Here is a 20,183-nt window from a genome sequence, read left to right on the forward strand (position 1 = left end):
TCTCAGCAGTAGAAATGAAAACATCAGTAATTTATGTTCAGTTTTTGGTGAAGTTACCGTATCTGAATAGTGTGTCCCATATTTCATTAATTCATGTGACTCATTTCACCTAAGAATTTTGATAAACTGGTTTAGCTAATTTAAGTTTTTGACCGCGGCATAGGGATCTTATCTCACAGTTCATTTTTCATTCTTCCAATAGACTTTATGCAGTGTCAACACTGGTATGTGACTTAATTATTTGACAGCGCAAAACAAAATTATTTTTTTCTGTTGAATCGGGTTTTGGGTCCTTGCTGTAGATCAATATCATGATAACGTTTTGATATCACCAATCCAGCTATAATAAATGGAGATTTATTATATTGAAGAATCAAATTTTGAGTCACATGAACATTTATCCATTAAATTTATTTTTATTTTTGAAAGGAAGTTCCTTCTCCCTGTAGTAAATTTATTACTTTCTTTCCAGAAATGTCTAATGCAAAAGAAAGGAAACATGCTAAGAAAATGAGAAACCAGCCCACCAATGTGACTTTATCCTCTGGCTTTGTGGCTGACAGTGGTGTAAAGTACCATAATGGAGGTAGAAAACCTTTCCAGTCTCCAAAAGGTAAGATAAACATGGTGCTCTCTACACATACTTCCATTTGGATTGCTTTTGTCAGCTCCTTTTGATAGTCATAATCTAAATGATAAAGGAGTTGAGTTAAAAATAGATACAGGTGACCCTCATTGTTTGCAAGTTTTGTATTTGCACATTCACCTAGTTGCTAAATTTGTAACCCCAAACTTAATACTCATGGCACTTTGATGGTCATTCGCGGATGTGCAAAGAGTGGGGAGAATTTTGAGTCACCTGATGTGGGTATTCCCAGTGGAGGTTCCCAGTGCCTTCCTGCTTCAGCTTCGTACAGAGATGACCAGAGGAAGGAGACTGGTGGGACAGGGCAGTGTAGTGCAGGAAGCTCCAGCTCTCACCGGGGTTTGAATTGCGATTGTGGGGCAGCCGGAGGCAGGTCCCTTACCACTTCTGAACCTCATTTTCTCTTTGTAAAAGAAAGGAAATAGAATCTACTAGGATGCGTTGTTCTTAACGATTTAAGGTCATAATCTCTGTGAGATGTATGTATACATACATACATAGATACATACTTGTTTTCTCTAGGAGCAGTGGTTCAGTGTTCACTAGTTCAGTGTTGGCTGTGACTTTCTAGAACATAACTGCTGGGAATAATGAGAATTGGCTGTAGGTATTTTACAGCTGATATATTTTATCTGTACCTTAACAGCTATTATTAAATGACACTTCTATTTCCTAAAAGAAATGCAGTGCATTCATCATATCTGCGTTTAACTCGTGTGCTGATTTTAGAACCTTGTAAAGTGATATGAAGGGGATAGCTGTTCATCAGGCAGCAACAGAAAATTGATTCAGATCCAACATTCATGCCCACTGTGCCAAATGAGAAGCCATAGCACACATTATCTCATTTAAACCTCACAATGACAGACCTTGCAACATGTTTCATGATTATAGGGGCTTAATTATCACTGCCATGGAAATAAACAGGAAGGGTGTAAAATTCTCTACTGATCTTTCCCTGTATTCATAGAGATATTGTGTTAAAGTCAGAATGGTTTGAATGCCTAGACATTTGTATAGAGACTGCTTTTATTTCTTTCTTAGCATAGTGGCTCTCAACTTGAGTGTGCCAGAGAATTATGATGGAAGACTGCATATGCAAAATCATGTGGATTATAGTATTTAAGGGAGCTTAGGTGTAAAAGCCACATTGCACTATTTATATGGAGAAAAGTTCCCTTTGTTATACCCAAGGTTCTTTCATGTGTCACACTGACATGATTAGCTAGTGTGCTGCCTCCTAGCTATGTGACCTTGGGCGAGTCAACTCACCTCCCTGCCTGAGATCCCTCCTCCTTAAGGGGAGGACAGTAATAGCCACTTACAGGGTGGTTGCAGGATTAAAAACCTGATCAGTTTTCACCCAACACTCTAATCCTTATCTCTGATAAAAGTGATGTTTTTTCTTTTTGTTTTCTTTTTTGAAAATGTACTAGAGCCTCATTCTGGACCTTCACGACAGCGGCAAACCAAAATAAGCCACCATTCACTGGCTGAGTCTGATGCGAAGGAGCAGTCTTCCTCCAGGGTAACCTTTAAAAAAAAGGGAGGATGGAAAGCAGGTCCCGAGGGCACTTCTCAGGAGATTCCCAAGTATATAACCGGTAGGTATTTGTACAGAAGCCAAGTTTGATTGTACCGGGAGCTCTCTGTTTCTCCTGCAGCCAGATTTCTAGTGCCTTCTCTCCGCCCCGGGCCTTGGCCCCGCCTCCCCATCTCTCTCCTCCCTTCTGTCCACATGGGCGTGTCTCACCTCCAGCCTGGACTCAGACCAGCGCTTCCCTGGGCCTGCTAGCTCTCCCTCCTTCGGGCTCCCTCCTCTCTCTTACTGTCTTATTAGAGGTTCTGATTTGTGAACTGTTCCTTTTTGTCTTAAAGTCATCTTTGTCACCCCCTCCCCCCTTTCTAAAAAGTATAAAACGCCATCCACACTCCTCAGCACGGCATCTCCAAAGATAAAACCCAATTTAACGCACTCTGACGGCAACCAAGACCTGTAAGTACCTGTCTCCAGGCCCTGTCCAGTCTCATTTCCCAATACCCCCCTTCACCGTCACCCCTCACTACCTGGTAACCCTGTATTCCTTGTACACACCTTAAGCGTGCCTTCTGGTGTTTCTTTATGCCTTCTTGGAGGCATTCACTTAAATTTCTCCAGTCCTCTGTTTATTATTCAGAAAAAATAGTCTATTTTTCAATAAAGAAAACTGAAAATAGTTATGGTCACATATTTGTAAAAAAACAGGAAATATTAAGGAAGAAAACCCCTGGAGTCAAAATCATTTAAAATTTTGTTTTTTCTTTGTTTGCTTGTGGGATTATTACACTTAAGAATGGTTGTGGGCTTCCCTGGTGGTGCAGTGGTTGGGAGTCCGCCTGCCGATGCAGGGGACGTGGGTTCGTGCCCTGGTGCGGGAGGATCCCACGTGCCGCGGAGCGGCTGGGCCCATGGGCCATGGCCGCTGGGCCTGCACGTCCGGAGCCTGTGCTCCGCAATGGGAGAGGCCACAGCAGTGAGAGGCTTGCATACCGCAAAAAAAAAAAAAAGAAAGAAAAGAAAAAAAAAAGAATGGTTGTGATTATATTGCATGTAGCTTTCTGTTTTTTTTATTTTTTTAATAAATTTATTTATTTTATTTATTTATTTTTGGCTGCATTGGGACTTCGTTGCTGCACGTGGGCTTTCTCTAGTTGCAGTGAGCGGGGGCTACTCTTCGTTGCTTCTCATTGCGGTGGCTTCTCTTGTTGCAGAGCATGGGCTCTAGGCATGTGAGCTTCAGTAGTTGTGGCACATGGGCTCAGTAGTTGTGGCGCACAGGCTCAGTAGTTGTGGTGCATGGGCTTAGTTGCTCCACAGCATGTGGGATCTTCCTGGACCAGGGCTCAAACCTGTGTCCCCTGCATTGGCAGGTTGATTCTTAACCACTGTGCCAGCAGGGAAGCCCAGCTCTCTGTTTTAAAAAAACTCTTTTTTTACCCTTTTTTTTTTTTTTTTGCGGTACGTGGGCCCCTCACTGCCACGGCCCCTCCCGCTGCGGAGCACAGGCTCCGGTCGCGCAGGCTCCACGGCATGTGGAATCCTCCCGGACCGGGGCACGAACCCGCGTCCCCCACATTGGCAGGCGGACTCCCAACCACTGCGCCACCAGGGAAGCCCTTTACCTTATTTTTTAACTAAATTTTTTCTGATTAGAAAAGTAAAACCGAATCCTTAGTTTCACAATCATGTAACAGAAATAACTACTATTGGTGTTAATCTATTAGGAGTTAGGGTAGTGGGTGCATTGTAAGCTCATGTGCTTCAAATCTGTTTTCCTTCTGAAACCTACCAGGAAAAGTGTCAATTCAAGATGAGTTTTTAATGACGGTGGTGTTCTCTTCGACAGCTTCTACTTTTGCTCAAGCTCGAGCTGCTGAAATCAGTGCCATGTTGAAAGCAGTGGCCCAGAAATCTTCTAATTCACTGGTTTTCCAGACACTGCCACGGCACATGAGACGAAGAGCCATGAGTCACAATGTCAAACGCCTTCCTCGACGGTTACAGGAGATTGCCCAGAAAGAGGTATAAGTGTCCCTTAATGTAAATGTTTAGGTTGGTGGTCCTTAAAGGAAGTTGAGAAGTATTAACCTAACAGAATTTATTAAAATGAAGACTAAAAAACAACATGCTCATTTTGCATATTTTTTGGTTTAATCATTATCTTCCCCACCTCCACCTCCACTCCCCTCCAAAATTAGCAGGCTGTTGGATATTACAGTTACTTTTAAATACAGCATTTGGAACCTCTCTCTCTTTATGATGTTAAACAGTTGATGTTCCCCTGCCAGATTTAAAATGAAAATTTGACCTTCATACCAGGTAAGTAATTTTAGCTCTGCACTTTGGGGGTGTGACCAGTTGAGAGTTGGAAGGTGAAAAAAGGCAGCATCAATGCCTAGTATTTGCCTTTTGTCTTTTTTTAATGTTGAAAACTTGAATTTAATTTTTTGTTCATGTCCAGTTGTTTTTGGCTTTACCAAAATTCTTGGCTTGGACATTCTATGATTGTCTAACCACACTACGTCTTTACTAATTGATTCAAAATTTCTTTATCAAGTGCCTTCCGTGTACTGCTATTATGCTGGTGGTGAGGTTAGGGTCCATTAAGGTAAAGTCCTTATTCTTAAGGGGCCCACAAACTAATGGAAAAGAGTTTTTCCCACAAAAGTTTAGCTTAGCTATGGAAGAAGTGAAGAATGAAAACTGAACAGGAATTTTGTTCTCTCTAGATTTAATGTGAAGTCTGTTTCCTAGTGGTAACATTAAACATTTGTCTGTCAGTACCTAAGTGATATGAAATGTGCAGGTTTTCCCCACTTTTATATCTTTGGTCCTGAGTTTTGGGTTTAGTTATATTCTTAGATGTTAAAAAACAATAAAAAAAATCAACACAAAGCTAGCGTTTGATTTATTCTTTCTTGCTTTCTAATATTAATAGCCACAAATAAGTTTGAGTTACTGTGTTGAACATTTTATAAATATTCTAATCTTCCCAGTCCCCGAAGCTTGCCCAGTTAGTAAGTGATAGAACTGTGTTTCCTTCCTAGGTTTACCTTTTTCTAAAATCTTCACTCTTTCTGTTGCCTCCTCTACTTTCATTGGAGAAATCACCAAGTTAAAAAATTAAGCAAACTAACGGAGTCTGTAAGGTACTCCACTTCACCTAAAATGAGCTGTTTGAATTCCTAACACTTAAGTTTGTTTTGAGATGGTTACAAACTAGGATCTGCCTGTCTTCTTGAAACTCCAGGCAGAGAAAGCGGTTCATCAGAAAAAAGAACACTCAAAAAATAAGTGCCATAAAGCTCGGCGATGTCACATAAACCGGATGCTAGAATTTAACCGGAGACAAAAGAAGAACAAATGGCTAGAAACTCACATCTGGCACGCGAAGCGGTTTCACATGGTCAAGAGGTGGGGCTACTGCCTGGGGGAGAGGCCGACAGTCAAGAGCCACAGAGCCTGCTATCGAGCCATGACGAGCCGCTGCCTCCTTCAGGTATGCTTTTCCGATTGCCTTCCCCTTTATTTTCGTTTAGACCCTTTCTGATTTAGACTTTTAGACCAGTTCATGGTATGCCAAAGCCCTATCTAAGATTATTCATTTTAAAAATAATTACTGGGCAAGAGGCATTTTGCCAGATGCTGGAGATGAAGCAGCCTAAAGTTCTTGGGGCACACTGACATTAATCAAATAATTAGCCAAATATACAGTTGTAAGGGAATACTATACGATACCGTGACCATTCGTAACAGGAATAGGAGTGCTTCCCCATGGAAGTGATGCTTGAGCGGAGCTCTAAGGGATAAGGAAATGGCAGAGTGGGTGAAGGCAGAGGCAGCCAGATAGGAAGGAAGGATTGAAATAAATTCATTGTGACAAAGATGAAGAGAGTGAGAGCAGGGCTAACATAGGGCGAGATTAGTTCTGGAGAATAAGTAGGAACCAGATCCTGCAGGATCTTGTCGGTCATGCTAGGGATTCATTCAGCAGTCATTCACCACCACAGATATTTGAGAACCATCTATGCTGGGAAGTTTGTTTTAAACTCTTTAAGAGGACAGTTGGTTTTAGAGCTACATAATAGTATTTATTTGGCTGTCCTGTCTTCTCCTGTGCATCCCCCCCACTCCACCCCGCCCCCGGTCAGTTGCTAATTCAGCAGCTTTCTCTATTCCAGTACGTGTTTAGAAATTTGTTCTTTGCAGAGGGCCTATCTTTCAATGGCAGGATGACCTTGGCCAACTTTTGAAAGCCGTTAGTATTAGCATCCTCTGCTACCTCTTGAGAGCAATGTAGCAGAATAATCAATACAAGAACCTTAAAAAAAATTGTGGTAAATTAGACATAACAACAACTTCGTCATTTTAACCATTTTTACGTATACAGTTCTGTGGCATTAAGTATATTCACGTTGTGTAACTGTCATCACCATCCATCTCTAGAGCTTTTTCATCTCTGAGACCAAAGCCCTGCATCCATTAAACACTGACTCCCCATTCTTCTCTCCACCAGTTACTGTCAACCACCATTCGACTTTTCGTCTTTATGAATCTGACTCCTCTAGGTACTGTATGAGCAGACTCATACAGTAAGCCAGCTCCTTTTGAGACTGGCTTATTTCACTTAGCATGATGTCTTCAAGATTAATCCATGTTGTATCATTCGTCAGTTTCCTTCTTTTTTTTTTTTTTTAAATTATATTTATTTATTTATTTATTTTTGGTTGCATTGGGTCTTCCTTGCTGCCCATGGGCTTTCTCTAGTTGCGGCGAGCGGGGGCCACTCTTTGTTGCGGTGCGCAGGCTTCTCATTGTGGTGGCTTCTCTTGTGGAGCACGGGCTCTAGGCGCCTGGGCTTCAGTAGTTGCGGCACACGGGCTCAGTAGTTGTGGCTCACGGGCTCCAGAGCACAGGCTCAGTAGTTGTGGCACACGGGCTTAGTTGCTCTGCGGCATGTGGAATCTTCCCGGACCAGGGCTCGAACCCGTGTCCCCTGCACTGCAGTTGTATTCTTAACCAGTGTGCCACCAGAGAAGTCCTCCCTCATTTTTAAGGCAGAATAATATTTCATTGTATGTATATACCACATTTTGTTTATTCATTCATCTGTCAGTGGTCACTTGAGCTGCTTCTACCGTTGGCTATTGTGAGTAATGCTGCCATGAACATGAGTGTACAAATATCTCTTCAGTTCCTTGCTTTCAGTTCTTTTGGGTATATACCCAGGAGAGGAATTGCTGGATTATGTGGTAGATCTATGTTTAATTTTTTTGAGGAACCATCATACTTTTTTCCATAAAGACTACACTATTTTACATTCCCATCAGCAGTGCACAAGGGCTTCAGTTTCTCCACGTCCTACCAACACATGTTGTTTTCTGTTTTTTTGATAATTGCCATCCTAATGGGTGTAAAGTAAACACAAGAACCTTATAAGAGCCTTTGATTTGAAGACTCAGCAGCAGAAATCATGGATTATAGTCAAATTCTTCATTTTGACGGTTGAGGAGCCTGGGATCCAGAGAGATGAAGTGACTTGCCTAGGGCTGCACAGCTTGTTGGTGGCCTACGTAGCAAGATAGGCCCTCCCCAGTGCTACGTCGGGAGCTGGTTCCCCTGGCCTCTGCTTTTTCCACTGTACTCTGTCATCTCGCAAATTTTAAGGCAGACATATAGTTACTTCTCATTTTGGACAGAATTTTTGCTGAGGTTTTCAGGTATTTTCTTTACATTTGATTAGTCCTAAGTAATAAAAATAATAGCTAGTAATAACAAATATTTTTGAGTACTTGATTTATGTCTGTTTTAGTACTTTACATGTGTTTACTCACTTAATCCTTACAACAACAGTATGGGGTAAGTTTTACCATTATTTCCATTTTACAAATGAGAAAACTGAGACGTTGGGCAGTTTATCCCCGGCCATACAACTAATGAGTGGTGAAGTTGGGATTTGAGCCCAGGTAGTCTGGTTCCAGAGTTCCACGCTCTTAACCGTTATTCTCTGCTGTCACCCAGTTGTACACACTCTGGCGGGGTTCCTCTGCCACTGACAGCTGAGAGTGGATCGCTATTGCTGGGAAGATTTCTGTGTGTGAGTGATAGCATTGATTAATGTGAGTTTGTCAGAGCCTTACCTATGACTTTAGTTTCAGTTGCTGCGTGTACTGAAATTGCTTCAAGGAGCCATGGCGGAGGGGTTGGTTGGGGGTCAGTGAGCCTGACCTGAACGCTAGCTTCTCCACTTACTGATGATATGGCTCTGTTCAAGTAACAGTCTCTGTCTCAGTGTCCTCATCTGTCAAATAAGATTACGATAGTACCTGGTTCATCAGGTCTTGGGAAGATTAAATGGCAGTCCATATAAGGAGTTAGCCCATTGCTAGCACTTAAGTAACCTTTCAGTATCCATTAACCATTATTATAGTTCTTTAATGTAATTGATTTTATTAGCTCAGTCTGAGCTCTCTTCATCTTATTTAAGTTGGTATGGCCTTACTCTGATTGCTCTCAGTTTTCCTTGTGCCATTGCTTAGTCAAATTTGGATATCATGGCCAAGACTGAGCAGTGGAGAAATGTGGGATAAACTGCCACGTGTGTCTTTAGGCTCAGTGTTTAGTAATCCTGAGGTCCTGAATTAGGTAACCAAAGTGAGCAAGCTTAACATAATATTGCTGAATTTATTACTGTCTTGCTTATTCTACTCTGATTTTTCTTTTACTTTAGTTAGGTTTTGGAGAGGGATAATCCGTTACTTAGAGGCAGTAGTTTTTACACCCTACTTCGAACTTATCTGTGAATATGGGATAAAACACATATTTTCTTTCTAAAAAGTAGGACACTGCCACTTACATTTTCAATGGAAATTCAAGCTTTTGATTGTATCTCCCTCTTTTTGCAGGATTTATCCTACTACTGTTGTTTGGAGTTGAAGGGCAAAGAGGAAGAAATACTGAAGGCACTTTCTCCAATGTGTAGCATAGACACAGGTAAACTTGTTTCAGAGCTGAGTCCCATTTTATTTTATTCTAGTTTTTATAAATTTATTTATTTTTATTTATTTTATATTTGGCTGCATTGGGTCTTCGTTGCTGTGTGCGGGCTTTCTCTAGTGGCGGCAAGCGGGGGCTACTCTGCCTTGCAGTGCGCGGGCTTCCCATTGCGGTGGCCTCTCTTGTTGAGGAGCACAGGCCCTAGGTGCGTGGGCTTCAGTAGTTGTGGCACGTGGGCTCACTAGTTGGGGCTCTCGGGCTCTAGAGCGCCGGCTCAGTAGTTGTGGCATATGGGCTTAGTTGCTCTGTGGCATGTGAGATCTTCCCGGACCAGGGCTCGAACCCGTGTCCCCTGCATTGGCAGGCGGATTCTTAACCACTGCGCCACCAGGGAAGCCCAGAGTCCTATTTTAGTCTTTATATATGTATTCATTTCATGAACAAGTGTCTGCTGTAAGCATTTTGGAATTTAAACACGCTTTACTGAGACAGTTCATGTTACCAATGACTATGTTCATATAAGGAAAGCTTGGGGTGGCTTTAAAGCCATTTCAAATATTGTTGAGTGTAAAGTGAGAGAACCATTATTCTGGTGGAGTGAATTTAGGCAGGAGGAAACTCAAAACTCATTAAATCATTTACTCAAATATTTACTAAGAACTTCTTGGGTGGTTTTGATCACTTCTTGATCTAAGCAGTGATCGAAACCAACATCTCATCCATCATGGAGATAGACAATAAATAACAGTATGGCTATCAGGAACTAATAATGCAGTCTCAGCACTGGAAATCTTAGAATTCTGTTTCTGTTTATGTCAGGATTGACTTTTGCAGCAGTTCACTGTTTGTCTGGAAAGCGCCAAGGTAGTCTCATGCTTTACCGGGCAAATAAATATCCTAGAGAAATGCTGGGTCCTGTGACATTTATCTGGAAGGCTGAGAGGACCCCTGGTGACACTTCTGAGAGCAGGCACTTGTGGATATGGCTTCATCCAAGTCTTAAACAGGTATAATCCTTGACAGTATTTCCTCATCACTCTGTCACTGTATTCTTGATGACTTTTGGAAATCAGTGCTATAGAAATTTGAATAGTCTAAAAGTTTGATTGATAGCTTGGTATTTGAATATAGGGAGGATAGTTATGTGAATATTGAGTGGAGCAAATCTTGACCTGACTTTTAGTAAGCCCTAAGTAGAAGGAGAGATGAAAACCAATCTTATTATGCAAAGGGCTTGAAATGGTGCACTGGGACTAATGCTTCCATCAGCCTGAATGGGTTCATTGGTATTCAGGTGCTTGTGAGAGCCTGTTTGATGATGAGAATCTGTTTTGAGTAATTCTGATGAGTTTTTAATACTGCATTTAGCTTAGCTTTCCTTTTTTATCATACTCCCTGCTTTTATACAGTAGACTGTAAATTTTCTCCAAATTCCTCTTTAAACTAGTTTTTAAAAAAACTGGTCAGAGTATTCATGTTGTTTTCATTAATCTTTGACATTTCAGAGTTCTTTTTCTGTTCTAAGTGCAGAGGAATCAAAAAACCTTTTTGATGATGATAAATGTAGTTTAATTTGTGAAGAATAAAAATGTACATTTTTAAAGGTAGAAAAAATAACATAAACTAAACCAACTTAAATTCGAAACGTATTTAAATTCCAGAGTTTAAAAGTAAAATGTTTAAACACATCCTTAGGATATCTTAGAGGAAATAAAAGCAGTGTGCCAGTGTGTGGAACCCACCAAGTCGACTGTCTGCCTCCCTGATCCCCTTCTGACACCATCCCAAGAAAAAAGCCAAACTGACCTGCCCACAGAGAAAATTGGCAAGAAAAGAAAATGGAAAGATGATGAGGAAAATACTAAACCAATTAAAAAAGTCATCGGTGATGGAACTAGAGATCCACTTCAGCCGTATTCTTGGATCTCTCCAACCACAGGCATTGTAATCAGGTATGGGTTGAATTTGCTCTGAACCTACTGACCGTTTTCAGTGAAGGTGTGCTCTGTTTTTGCCGGTGAAACAGACATCATATACGATGGAAGTTTCCATTTTAAGACCTTTTCTTTCTTTCAGTGATTTGACGATGGAGATGAATAGATTCCGGCTGATTGGTCCACTTTCCCACTCCATCCTAACTGAAGCACTCAAAGCTGCTTCTGTCCACACTGTAAGAGTAAACGTGCTTGTAATGTTTTATTCTGGTCACCTCCTTCTTAGCAAATTTGTGAAACCTAACATAATTTGGTAACATTTTGGGCCATGGCTTATAAATGTTTGTTTCCCTACTTATGCTTATTATCAAAGACTTTTATCTTTCACTTTTCCTAGAAGAGCAAATCTAAGTGAATGTAATAAGTAAACTGACTTGTTCTTATTTAAATACAGACTGCTCCTGAGCTTCTGAGTCTTGTAGAAGGTTCTTAACTTCTCCATAGGCAGCTAACAGAGAGCCCTAAAATTCTGGAAAGTATATGCTGGTTTTTTTTGTTTGTACTTGTGTGATGCATATTTTCTGGGGCTAGTTTTAAGGGTGATGTCTAACAGGTTGAGAACAGTGTGCTGAGTGCAACTCTGTCCAATAGAACGTTCTGCGAGGGTGATGTTTCTTTGTGCCGTCCATTACGGAGCCACCAGCCACATGTAGCTACCGAGTTGCTAGCGTGACTGAGGAAGTGAATTGGTTCCTTTATTTAATTTTAATTAACTAACAGTTAAATTCAAACTGTTCTCTGTGGCTAGTGGCTGCCATGTTGACAGTGCAGGTCTGGAGAGTAGAGACTAGATTAGGAATCAGACACTTTGGGTTCAGATTCGGTTTGTTTTTCTGTATTTGTGCAATTAACCCTTCAGTGCCTGTGCCTCTTGCAGATTGGACACGTTGAATATGGTGATAGATCTGAACAGAGTTTGGGCTGTTAAAAGACAGATATTTAAAAAAAAAAAAAAAAAGACGACTTCTCTCTCCCTCTTCCCTGTTTCCACGGTAGTCTCAACCACTGTTGTCTCTTCCTGGATCCTGAAGCAGCTTCTTAACTTTCCTTCATTGCTCTCACTTTTCACTCTATTCTCCACGCAGGAGGCAAAGTGATATTTTGAAAATTTATTCACATCGCGCTACTTCCTGATTAAAAGCTTTTGGATAGCTTCTCATTGTATTTGAGATAAATTCCAAAGCCCTTAATTTGACTGGTAATCTTATACCTTCACGTCTGTCTGGCCTCGTCTCTCGTCGCCCTTGGCACTTCAGCCACCCTGGCCTTCTTCCAGTTCTAGAATATGTCAGATCTCACCTCCCTTAGAGCCTGTCTGAATGTCCCACCTCTATCGCTCTTCTTGGCTAAGCCTTCCTCATTCTTTAAGTTTCAACATCTATATCATTTTCCTCTAGAATCCTTTTCTGATCCCCTAAGTTAAATTATATCCCTCCTGTTGTTTTCATCCCATCTTGCACATTTCCTCTATTTACGTCTAGATTTGTTTGCATATTTGTTCGATGTTCGTGTCTCATAAGAGTCTGAGCTTCGTGATGGCGAGGACAGAGCAGTCCCGTTCTTTACTCTGTCCCCTGGGCTTAGCCCAGTGCCTGGTGCAGAGTTGTTACTCCACGCTAGCTCATAAGTTGCAGAGGGAGGATTTGAACCTAGGAAGTTTGGTTCCAGGGCCTGTACTTTGAACCACTAGTTTGTGCCACCTGAGTTTGTGTGAGGTAATGGGCGCATGTATTACAGGTTAGAACCTGTAGGGGCACATCCTACTTCAGTGAACTTTGGTGTGAATCATAGCTGTACGTTCTCTTCCTGGGCATGCTTATGGTACTTGAAGTGCTGTTTGAAACCTTTCCCAATTCCTAGTTCTGTTCAGAAAAAAGGCAAGTAAAATACTTGTGTAACTTCCTTGAAATTTCTAGAAATACTATAGTAGTAATAAATCCTTTTGCTGAAGATTTCTTCAAAAGGTATTGGTTTGGTTTTTCTTTGGTGAGGAAGATTTTATTGCTTTATTCTGTGGTGATGAAGTTGGTAGAGTGGGAGAAGAACATGGCATCTCTTGTTGGCACTGTGCTACAGAGACCACAGGTGTGCAGTCAGTTAGGTAGGTAGTCTCTCAGAAAACCACGAATGTTTTTCTTAGTTTGTGAAATCTTGAGAGAAGTATAGTCCTGTGTCCTTGTCTGTAATTAGAAGAATCATTAGTCTGATGTGACAGTTTCCCTGGTGCCCCTCACAAAAGATTCATTCCCACAAACAGGGAAAAAAGGATGGGGCCAATAGCACAATGATTTTCACCAAAATTATTAAGTCTGATCCATTATTTGTCTGGTGAACAGGAGTTGTTGTTTTCCAGGAGGGAGAGGACACAGAGAAGACACCTCACTGTTGGTGGATTGAAACCTGCAGGAATCCTGATAGCGTTTCCCTTCATCACAGACAGGAAACCATCTTTGAATTGTTGGGAGGTATAACAGGGGGGATACTGGGTTGTACTGGGGAAGAAGGGAAGAGTGGGAAATGGGTTAAAAGAGCATCTTGCAGTTGAGCTACCTAAATGTAGTGTGCTTTTTAACTTGTAACTGTTTGTTAAAATACAACAAGAAAGCACAAATGAGGTGTTAGTATTCTAAATAATTGGCATTCCATTGCTATAGATAAATGCGTGTGCCAGCTACTAAACTAAAATCTTACTTACCTTCACATGATTGCATTTGTGTGTGAAGCTCCTGTAGTTATTGACAGGAACATACATGCTCATGTAGTAAAATAACCTGTTACGTTAATTTAATGCTTTTTGTAAGAAACTTCACTCTTTATGAACGTTAATTTATTCTCTGAAAGTATCTTCGGGGAAAAAAAGGGGAATACGTGTCTTTACATAATTAGCCCAAGGTGAAAGTTTCATTAGAGAAATTTGAAAATAAAAGCAAATATATATGTATTTGTGAATAACTTTCTGTTTGCTTTTTGTTTTGTTTTGTTTTTTGCTAAAGGAATAACATCACCAGCAGAAATTCCAGCAGGTACTATTCTGGGACTGACAGTTGGTGATCCACGAATAAATTTGCCTCAAAAGAGGTCCAAAGTTCTGCCCAATCCAGAAAAATGCCAAGGTAAAGTTCCTGAGACAACCTGGTTTTCCTTACTATTTAGAGCAGTCAGTCCCATTAGAAGAGTTCTGCCTGTGACACTTCTGCAGTAACTTTATCTGTAGAAGAATTAGGGCAGTCTTTACCTGCCTATCTTTCAAGGTGATTATGATCAAAGGAGATGTGTATGAGGAAGTATCTTTTAGCTGTAAACATGCATCCTGATCATTATGTTCATTTTTTTCCCTGAGTTCTCTATTTTTAGTATCTAAGTAAAACCTGTCTCTGCAAACTTGGTTCTCTGAAAATGCCTGGCTTTGCAGAATTTTAATTGTGAGGAAGGGACCTGCACCCGCAGCTGGTCTTGTGCTCTTTGGAAGCCTCTGTCTGACCATACAGATGATCCAGGTTCGAATCCTGGCAAGGCCATCCCAGGTGCTGAAGGGTAAGATGTCTTGGTGTAGACTCAGTAGAGTGGCCTGCAGGAGTTCTTTGGGGTGACACGGTGGGGGATGGGTAGGGGCTGGCTAACATTTTAGTCTAAGATTGCGATTTGCTGCAATTGTGATCATGTCTCGTAGTTACTGTCATTTAAACACGGTTAATTGGAAGAATGATTAAAATCAGCTTATGAATTTTTGGAGAAAGGATACAGGTGTGTGTAGAAACAACTTCAGAATTTTTTTTTTTACCTTCACATGTAGTTAGATAGCTTATTAAGGGGGCAATAAAGTAGTCTGCCAGAACTTCACATGAAAGGTGGATTGGATGAGGGAGGAGTTTAAGATATATAGGTAAGTTAGTTAATTACGGAGCCTGACACTTTAATCAGTTCATTGTTGCCTCTTTCTTTTTTAATAGCAATATGGTCTGGAACAACCATAAAAGTTAACAGCGTCTACTACACCAATAAATGTTTACTGTCGTAATCATCTCAAAACTGTAGTTAAACTCTACTTAGTTTCTCTTGCTGCCTCAAACCCTTTTTTGGAATAAGGCAGTATTAAATTCTTCCTAAGCCTTTTGTCTTAATATAAATCAGTTCAAGGAAAATTAAAGTCTATCTTGAAAAACATGATTTAATTTCTACTATTAAAGCTTACCATCTTATGTCATTGTGTTTTTTAATAATCAAAGTATAATTGATTTACAATATTATATTAGTTTCAAGTGTATAACATAGTGGTTCAGTATTTTTATACATTACCCAATGATCAGGATAAGTCTAGCTACCATCTGTCATCATACAAAGTTATTTCAATATCACTGACCATATTCCCCATGCTGTACATTACATCCCCATGACTTACTTATTTTATAACTGGAAGTTTGTATCTCTTAATCTCCCTCATCTATTTCACTTATCCCCCCCGCCCCACACGTCTCCCCTCTCACAACCTCCAGTTTGTTCTCTGTATCTAGGACTCTGTTTCTATTTTGTTATGTTTGTTCATTTGTTTTGTCTTTTAGATTCCGCATATTAGTGATATCATGTGCTATTTGTCTTTCTCTGAGTTATTTCACTTAGTGTAATATCCTCCAAGTCCAGCCATGTTGTTGGAAATGACAAAGTGTCATTCTTTTTACGTAGTATTCCATTGTATATATACCGCATATTCTTTATCCATTCATCTGTTGATGGACACTTCCATACCTCGGCTGTTATAAATAATGTTGCAGTGAACATAGGGGTGCATGTATCTTTTCGAATTAGTGTTTTCATTTTCTTTGGAAATATACCCAGAAGTGGAATTGCTGGAGTGTATGGTAGTTCTATTTTTAGTTTTTTGAGGAACCTCTATTCTGTTTTCCACAGTGGCTGCACCCATTTACATTCCCACCAGCAGTGTATGAGGGTTCCCTTTTCTCCACATCCTCACCAGATCTGTGCCCCCAGGAGGACTCCCAATTGCCTTCTGCCTCTCTGGGAAACTCTCGAAGATCAACAAGTGGCTCTTTTCAAATTACTGCCTCTGTGCTGGGACTTGGAGCATGTAGATTTTACGTGTACCCTTTAAGAGTGGAGTCTGTGTTTCCTGTAGCCCTCCAGCTCTCCTGTTCTCAAGCCCAGCTGGCCTTCAAAGCCAGACGTTGTACAGGCTCATCCTCTCTACGCAGCACCCCCAGGCTGGGGTACCTGATGAGGAGCTTGGTCCCCCTGCTCCCTCGGGGAAACTCTGCAATTAGATTCTCCTCCTGTTTGTGGGTCGCCTACCCAGGGGTGTGTATCTTGACTCTACCATGTCTCCACCTCTCCTATCTGGTTCCTTCTTTATTATCTTTAGTCGTGGAGAGCCTGTTCTGCTAGTCTTCAAGACGTTCTCATAGATAGTTGCTCTGTAAACAGTTGTAATTTTGGTGTGCCCATGTGAGGAGGTATGTTCAGGGTCTTACTTCACCATCGTGGCCACCAATCTTATTGTTGTATTTTATTAAAACCTGTTTTAAGTAATTTCTTTGAAGAAGTATCGGCATGTGAGCTATATAAAAAAGTAAACTTTTTAAGGATTTAGTATTACACAAATATTATTAACAAATGTAACATACCATCTGGGATGACAATTCAAAACTGATTTTAGAAATATACCTTGATGAGCTGGATCAATTAATAAAAGGTGAATCCTTAGAAGAATCTTAAGGTCATGATGGTCTTAATTCTCTGACATAACTTCCAGTCTGTCTTTCCATATCTGAAGTCATTCTTTGTTTTGACTTGGACAAAACAGATCAATTCTGGTGCTACTTAAACCATAGGAAGGGTTTGCCTGACTTGCATAACCTAAACAATTTATCTTCTTATGTGTGCTGGGAATTATAGAGAGCTTGGAAAAGAGAAGATACAGCAATATGATCCTGTGAGGTAATAAGAAATACATGTTTTGGTGTTTGTCCATGGTTCCTGGCACCTTGCTTCTAAAACTCTTGTAATTTCCTAAGTGACAAGAGCCTTTTCTTATTCCTAACAAGCCCCTTTCAACCACACCTGAGTTTATGTTAATGAGGTGTCTTTTGGTAAAGCCCCTAAGGTTGGGGGCTGGTTGCCAGGGGAACCAACCAAAATGTTGGAACTTTCAGGCGCCACCCCTTCTCTCCCTGAGAAGGGAGAGGGGCTGGAGATTAAGCTTAATCGCTAATGGCCAATCAATCATACCTACCTGCTGAAACCTCCATAAAAATCCTAGAGTGGAGTTTGGAGAGCTTCCTGTTTGCTGAACCCTTGGAGGTGCTGGGTGGTGGGGTGCCCAGAGAGGGCATGGAAGCGCCACACCCCTTCCCCTTTACCTTGCCCTGTGCATCTCTTGCATCTGGCTGTTTCAGAGCTGTATCCTTTTATTAAAAAATCACCCAGTAATGTAGTAAGTGAACTGTTTTCCTGAGTTCTGGGAGCCATTCTAGCAAACTATTGGACTTGGCCAATTTATAGCCAGTTGGTCAGGACTTAAAATTGGCGTCTGAAGTGGGAGCTGTCTGTGGGACTGAGCCCTTAACCTGTGGGATCTGATGCTATCTCTAGGTAGGTAGCGTCAGGATTGAGTTAAATTGTAGGACACTCAGCTGGTGTCAGAGAATTGTTTGCTGTGGGAAAAACAACCACACACTTGAGCGTCAGAAATATTGAGAGTAGAATAGAGTACAGAAATGGAAATGGTTTTCTCTTTCAGTGAAGACTCTGAGGTGATGATGCGTATCCTCAGGTGCTTTGAAAAAGTTTACTGGATCATTTCTTTCTTTTTCTTTTTTAAATAAAGTTATTTTCATTTATTTATTTATGGCTGTGTTGGGTCTTTGTTGCTACACGCGGGCTTTCTCTAGTTGTGGTGAGCGGGGGGCTACTCTTCGTTGCGTTGTACGGGCTTCTCATTGCAGTGGCTTCTTTTGTTGTGGAGTACGGGTTCTAGGTGCCCGGGCTTCAGTAGTTGTGGCACGCGGGCTCAGTAGTTGTGGCTCGTGGGCTCTAGAGCAGAGGCTCTGTAGTTGTGGTGCATGGGCTTAGTTGCTCCGCGGCATGTGGGATCTTCCCGGACCAGGGATCGAACCCGTGGCCCCTGCATTGGCAGGCGGATTCTTAACCACTGCGCCACCAGGGAAGTCCTATCATTCATTTCTTGAGTTTGATAAATATTAACAATATGTTTTTGCGAATCTTTTCAACTTCATTAACACAGCATTTCACTGTGTAAAGAACTGGCTTTCTGGGTGAAATTTAAAAATACAAGTTCTGCTCTACTATCTGTTCTTTTAGTATTTGCTCTCCTTAACATCTGGTTTGCTTTGTTAGATTATTTTAACTAGTCTTTGTCTTCCAGAGATGAATTTGCTTTAGAAAATACTGACCTTACATTGTGCTCATGGGCTCCTTTTAGTCTTTCTCTTTATACCCTCTCTATTACCGTGTACCCCAAACAGTTGACTTTCTCAAGTTCCCAGTTATTGGTCATTATTGCCATGACTTCTCAGTTTCTGCTCTTGGGAGAAAAAATATCTGATAGCTTCAGCTGGGCCTTTTTAACTGTTCTGCAAATTTAATTTAAAATAGAGTGAATTTGAAGGCTGTAACTTTGGTTCATTTGAATCCCAAATGATTAAACCTTTTATTCATTTCCCTTGCTTCTCTAAGAAACACTTAAGGAAATTTTAAAATCTGGTAATCTTCAAATACATTTAAGAAAGGAGAAGATAAGCTATTCAACCTTTAAGTCACAATTCTGGAGTTATGTAGTCAATTAGCTTTGGCCCGAGATGAAAGAGAATGTGCTTTATGTGAGTCTTGGGGGAAGGACTTAGAATTACGCACGGAATTGACAGTCATTCTGGGCACACTGAGGGGCGTGCTGACTCAGCTGATAATATTTTTTTCTCAGTAGTGAAGACTGTTGACTTAAAAGGCCTCCTTGGGCTTCCCTGGTGGCGCAGTGGTTGAGAGTCCGCCTGCCGATGCAGGGGACACGGGTTCGTGCCCCGGTCCTGGAAGATCCCACATGCCGCGGAGTGGCTGGGCCCGTGAGCCATGGCCCCTGGGCCTGCGCTTCCGGAGCCTGTGCTCTGCAACGGGAGAGGCCACAACAGTGAGAGGCCTGCGTACAAAAACAAACAAACAAACGAACAAACAAAAGGCCTCCTTTGCCTTCAGACATACTCTGCTTTGGCATTATAGTATCACACAGAATAGTTTCACTATCCTAAGTCAGCTGTGCTCTCTCTTTTCATCCCTTTCTCACTGCTTCCAACCCCTGATCCTTCAACAGTCTCTATGGTTTTGCCTTTCCCGGAATGTCACATAGTTGGAATCATACAGTATGTAGCCTTTTCAGATTGGTTTCTTTCACATAGTAATATGCTTTTAAGGTTCTTTCTTGTCTTTTCATGGCTTGATAGCTCATTTATTTTATTTATTTATTTATTTATTTTTTTACATCTTTATTGGAGTATAATTGCTTTACAATGGTGTCTTCGTTTCTGCTTTATAACAAAGTGACTCAGTTATACATATACATATGTTCCCATATCTCTTCCCTCTTGCATCTCCCTCCCTCCTACCCTCCCTATCCCACCCCTCTAGGTGGTCACAAAGCACCGAGCTGATCTCCCTGTGCTATGCGGCTGCTTCCCACTAGCTATCTATTTTACGTTTGGTAGTGTATATGTCCATGCCATTCTATCACTTTGTCCCAGCTTACCCTTCCCCCTCCCCATATCCTCAAGTCCATTCTCTAGTAGGTCTGTGTCTTTATTCCCGTCTTACCCATAGGTTCTTCATGACATTTATTTTTCTTAGATTCCATATATATGTGTTAGTATACGGTATTTGTCTTTCTCTTTCTGACTTACTTCACTCTGTATGACAGACTCTAGGTCCATCCACCTCACTACAAATAACTCAATTTTGTTTCTTTTTATGGCTGAGTAATATTCCATTG

General features: G+C 41.1%; 1 protein-coding gene across 1 annotated transcript in view; it reads left to right on the forward strand.

Moving 5' to 3' along the window:
* Positions 1-474: 474 nt before the first annotated feature.
* The window catches only part of POP1 (POP1 homolog, ribonuclease P/MRP subunit), a gene marked incomplete at both ends in the record, with an annotated part of 33,074 nt that continues 13,365 nt past the window's right edge, over positions 475-20,183 (forward strand). Inside the window, 10 exons of the mRNA XM_082858395.1 lie at positions 475-613; positions 2,083-2,250; positions 4,033-4,208; positions 5,437-5,685; positions 9,092-9,179; positions 10,002-10,189; positions 10,878-11,134; positions 11,259-11,352; positions 13,530-13,641; positions 14,170-14,289. Of these exons, the coding sequence (XP_082714521.1) occupies positions 475-613; positions 2,083-2,250; positions 4,033-4,208; positions 5,437-5,685; positions 9,092-9,179; positions 10,002-10,189; positions 10,878-11,134; positions 11,259-11,352; positions 13,530-13,641; positions 14,170-14,289 (1,591 nt within the window). The remainder of the gene's footprint in view (positions 614-2,082; positions 2,251-4,032; positions 4,209-5,436; positions 5,686-9,091; positions 9,180-10,001; positions 10,190-10,877; positions 11,135-11,258; positions 11,353-13,529; positions 13,642-14,169; positions 14,290-20,183) is intronic.

The sequence above is a fragment of the Leucopleurus acutus genome (assembly GCF_964270905.1).
Source record: "Leucopleurus acutus genome assembly, chromosome: 17".
Taxonomy (NCBI): Eukaryota; Metazoa; Chordata; class Mammalia; order Artiodactyla; family Delphinidae; genus Leucopleurus; species Leucopleurus acutus.